This window comes from Arachis ipaensis, chromosome B06 (genome assembly GCF_000816755.2).
Source record: "Arachis ipaensis cultivar K30076 chromosome B06, Araip1.1, whole genome shotgun sequence".
In the NCBI taxonomy this organism is placed as follows: domain Eukaryota; kingdom Viridiplantae; phylum Streptophyta; class Magnoliopsida; order Fabales; family Fabaceae; genus Arachis; species Arachis ipaensis.
Window position 1 is genome coordinate 130,003,196 of NC_029790.2, and position 4,593 is coordinate 130,007,788.

The 4,593-nt window shown below is 33.1% G+C and overlaps 1 protein-coding gene across 2 annotated transcripts; it reads left to right on the forward strand.

The window, feature by feature from the left end:
* LOC107605339 (putative wall-associated receptor kinase-like 16) lies at nucleotides 939-3,849 on the forward strand. Of its 2 annotated transcripts, XM_016307191.2 has the most exons (3): nucleotides 940-1,956; nucleotides 2,050-2,211; nucleotides 2,444-3,849. In XM_016307191.2, the coding sequence occupies exons 1-3, from the start codon at nucleotides 1,068-1,070 to the stop codon at nucleotides 3,658-3,660; spliced, it is 2,268 nt and encodes a 755-aa protein (XP_016162677.1). In that variant the 5' UTR covers nucleotides 940-1,067; the 3' UTR covers nucleotides 3,661-3,849. The 2 variants fall into 2 exon arrangements, with proteins under 2 accessions (XP_020960813.1, XP_016162677.1); XM_021105154.1 differs by lacking the exon at nucleotides 2,050-2,211 and having other exon boundaries at nucleotides 939-1,956.

Consider the following 4,593-nt stretch of genomic DNA (forward strand, 5'->3'; position numbering starts at 1 on the left):
TAATGAAAAATTGCTTTGTTAGACATATAAAACAAAGTAATAGCTTAAACTATTATGGAAATCTTTTACTCATAAAAAATATAAACTTAACATATTACATAAGAAAATCAGCTAAAATGAAAATATTTTCATAAAAGTAAAATATTAGATATAAATTCTAGGTTAGTCTTTTCTGCACAAGTCAATGTAATCAATGTCTATACGTAAAATATTAGATATGAATTATATTACAGATTAGGCTTTCGTACAAGTCATTATATAAACGGTAAAGACAAATATATAATATTTTTATAATGAGTGATATTTAGACAACTAGACGTGTTTCTGGTATACCTTTTATTTATAATAAAACTATTAAAGTTATTTTAATATTTAAAAATAAAAATTTAAAATTCCATACCTTCATAGTTATATCTGTTGAGAAAATTCAACACAGGTTCAAACAAGAATCTAGGGGTGCACATGGTCCGACTCGACTCGAAAATTCAGTCCGGTCTCAAATATTTTAGCGGCTAATTTGGTATGATTTCACTGGGTTTAGGGTTGGGTAAGGGTCTCAAAAATAAACCCGGGCATTATTTCGGGTTAGGTCCGAGGCATAGCTCGAGTCATCCGAACTCGGCTCAATAGCCTGGTCATCATACACAATTAATATTTTGTGTTATTAGTGATGGATCATGGCTATTCTTACGTGGAATTTAAGTATTGTAAACCTTAATATTTTATATTAGTAGTCATTATAAGACTATAAGTTAATATTTTATGTTTAGAATGCATAAGACTTTAGACTAATGCATAATATTGTGTTATTTGTATTGATTTAAAAATTATAATAAAAAATTAGTTAATGTGATTTTTTTTTAATTATTAGACATTGGGATGACTTTTCCTTAGCAACTTGGTCTAATGATGAACACTTCAACGCCCTTTGTTGAGATCTATAAAAGAATGATCATGAGAGCTATTTTCTATTCACAATTGACACTTGAAATTCCTAACACTTGGGTTTAAGTTGTGAGAGTTGAAGCTTGTTCTTTTATTTTGATATTAATATAGTTGTGGGGGGAATGGGAGTGAAGGGTATGTTGTTATTTGTTATTGTTGCCTTGGTCCTTGTAGAAGTAGAAGTAGTAGCTATAGATAATACTGATGGTACTCAAATAGCCCTTGATGGGTGCCAAAGAAAGTGTGGAGATGTTCAAATTTCATATCCATTTGGCATAGGAAATTCAAATGTAACCCATGCTACCTGTTTCTTGGAAAAATCATTTGAACTTACTTGCAATAGTAGTACTTCCACTTTAATATGGGGAACCAATATCCCAGTCAAATCCATAAACATCTCCGGAGGTCAAGCAGATATGTTGATTTTTGTCTCTGTAAATTGTTATAGCAATGACTCTGGTAACACCATTACATATAGCCCACTCCACAACCTCACAAGTATTCCTTCTTTCACCATTTCTAGCAAAGACAACAAATTCATAAGTGTTGGCTGCGATACTTTTGGCTATCTTAATAGCTTCTACGACAACAATACAGGTTATTCAACGGGGTGTTTAACAAGATGTTATGGCAACAATGTGGAAATCAAGGACGGAGATTGTTCCGGCATCGGGTGCTGTCAGGTGGATATTCCTCCTGGAATGAGAAAGGTATCTACCCTAGTAGGTACCTTTGAGAATTTCAACAGTTCTTTGACTTTCAACAACTGTAGCTATTCCTTTGTTGTCAAAAATGGCGACTACAAGTTTTTGAAGAAACACTTGGTGAATCTAACATATGAGAGGCTCCCTGTGGTATTCGATTGGACTGTTGGGGACGGGACATGTGAAGGAGGTACCAACGCTTGCAAGGGAAATAGTAGATGTGTGAACTCAGACACTGGATATGGTTACCGGTGTCAATGCAATCCAGGTTATGAAGGAAATCCATACCATCCACATGGTTGCACAGGTAATTAACTAATTCCATTAAACATTCATCTATCTTTATATAATTTGTTATCTTTACTTTGAAAACTTCAATTTGATTTCTCTGTAATTGCAGACATTAATGAATGTGATACGGAAAATCATACATGTCTAAGTAAACATAATTGTCTCAATTTAATTGGATCCCACAAATGTTTTTGTCCTAAGGGACAATCAGGAAATGGTACCAAGGAAGATGGTTGCCACAAGAAAAATTTCCTTCCTCATATTGTCATTGGTAAGAAATTACGTTTACATTTATAAATAATAGACAGATATTTTTATTTAAATGCATAAAATATTTCGTTTTTTTTATTTTATATTAATAAAATTGTAGATATCAATTTGTATTTCAAAAATAGATAGCTGTTATACTATTCTAATGTATATATACAACATCAAATAAGATAAGATAATACTTCATTTTGTAAAAGAAAATTAAAGAATTGTGTCCAATACATTACATACAGGTGCAAGTGCAGGATTCATAACTATGCTGGTGGGGACTTGTTTGCTATACTTAACGTATCAAAAGAGAAAATTTATTAAGCTAAAAGAGAAGTTTTTTAAACAAAACGGTGGTCTTATTTTGCTACAAAAAGAAGAAGAGTCCTCCCATACTAAAATTTTCACCGCGAGCAAATTGAAAAAAGCAACCAACAACTATGACGAGAAGTTAATCATTGGTAGGGGAGGTTATGGCACGGTTTTCAAAGGAGTTCTAGAGAATAACACAATTGTTGCTATTAAAAAGTCTAAAGTAGTTGATGCTGATCAATTACAAGTTGAACAATTCATAAATGAGGTGATTGTTTTGTCCCAAATTAACCACAGAAATGTGGTGAAACTTTTGGGTTGTTGTTTAGAAACAGAAGTCCCTCTGTTGGTCTATGAGTTTGTAAGCAATGGCACACTCTTCGATTTCATCCATAATGAAAACAAGAGAAATCATTTCAATTGGGAAAATCGTCTCAGGATCGCAGCAGAGGCGGCTGGAGCTTTATCATATCTTCACTCATCTGCTTCCATTCCAATTGTCCACAGAGATGTTAAGAGCGCCAATATTCTCTTAGACGAAGATTACACTGCAAAAGTCTCAGACTTTGGAGCTTCAAGATTTGTTTCAGTGGATCAAAATGCATTAGCTACAGTGGTGCAAGGAACTATTGGTTACTTGGATCCGGAATACATGCAGACTAACCAACTAACTGAAAAAAGTGATGTGTATAGCTTTGGTGTTGTGCTTGCTGAACTTCTTACAGGAAAAAAACCTTTTTCATTTGTGAAGTTGGAAGAGAAGACCAATCTTGTTACGTACTTTCTATCTTGCCTGAAAGAGGATTGCTTGTTTGAGGCTCTTCAAGTTGGAATCTTGAATGAAGGAAACAAGCAGGAGATTGTGGAAGTTGCTATTGTTGCAGCAAAGTGTTTGAGACTTAAAGGGGAAGAAAGACCAAGCATGAAGGAAGTGGCAATGGAATTGGAAGGAATAAGGCTAATGTCAAAGTGCCACTGGATTAATAACAGAGACAAGAATTTTGAAGAGATCCAACATTTGCTTCCGATGTCATCATCGTCAGAAAAATATGAGCATGGTGATAGCAGTAGTGGTAGTCATCAAAATACCAAATATGATAGTATCATCAAGGATCAAGAAGTGCTAATTGCCTTACCAAGTGGAAGATGATGATGCTAACTTACCACACACATACTAAAGAGTATTGTGGTAGGTGAAGTTAACGCTGGAAAATCTTTATGGTGTTTGTTTTATATGTGATTGTGTTAGCTGTTTTTTGTTTTTTTGTTTTTTTGAGAATTGTATTTTAGATCGTTCTGCTGGACTCTCTTTTTTAAATAAAATAAAAAATAGTTGAAATTTAGAGTGATTAACTGATTATCATTATGATAGTTACAGAAATTATATAATTTTAATAACATTTAAAAAGTATTACTAAAATTATAAATGAAAAAATATTTTTTAATATTATTTTAATTTTAATAATTTTTTAAACATTATTAAAATTATATAATCTTCTTAACTATCATCATAATAATAACCACAAAAACATGTACCATTATAATGATTCACAGATATATATTTTGTAACAATCCTTATCAATATTATTATAATAGTATCTTCAGACCAAAAAGAGTAAGGAAGTGTCAACCGCAACAAAAGTTTTTTGGTCTGGTTTTCTACGACCACACATTTTTTATTTTTCCATGCAATTCGCCATGGTCTTTCTCCCGCAAGTCAATCAAATAAAACACTTGGTCATGTCCAAAAAAATAAAACACTTCGTACACTTATTGTCGAATGTGACAGTCATGACCATCTCCAAATCAATTACAACTCGGAGTTATTGACTTGACTTGCGTAGTCTTTAAACTCCCCGTAGGGGGTTCATGGGTCCGAGCCGGGTCGGATTTGAGTTGATCCAAATAAATTAGATTAAATAGGATAAATTTNCAAATAAAACTGTCCAAAAAAATAAAACACTTCGTACACTTATTGTCGAATGTGACAGTCATGACCATCTCCAAATCAATTACAACTCGGAGTTATTGACTTGACTTGCGTAGTCTTTAAACTCCCCGTAGGGGGTTCATGGGGTTCATG

What these genes read in the sequence shown, in the direction of transcription:
- LOC107605339 (XM_016307191.2), top strand. Translation starts at nt 1,068, where the DNA reads ATGGGAGTGAAGGGTATGTTGTTATTTGTTATTGTTGCCTTGGTCCTT. An exon ending in CCATCCACATGGTTGCACAG is followed by an intron (nt 1,957 to 2,049) that starts GTAATTAACTAA and finishes CTGTAATTGCAG; the next exon opens with ACATTAATGAATGTGATACG. An exon ending in CCTTCCTCATATTGTCATTG is followed by an intron (nt 2,212 to 2,443) that starts GTAAGAAATTAC and finishes CATTACATACAG; the next exon opens with GTGCAAGTGCAGGATTCATA.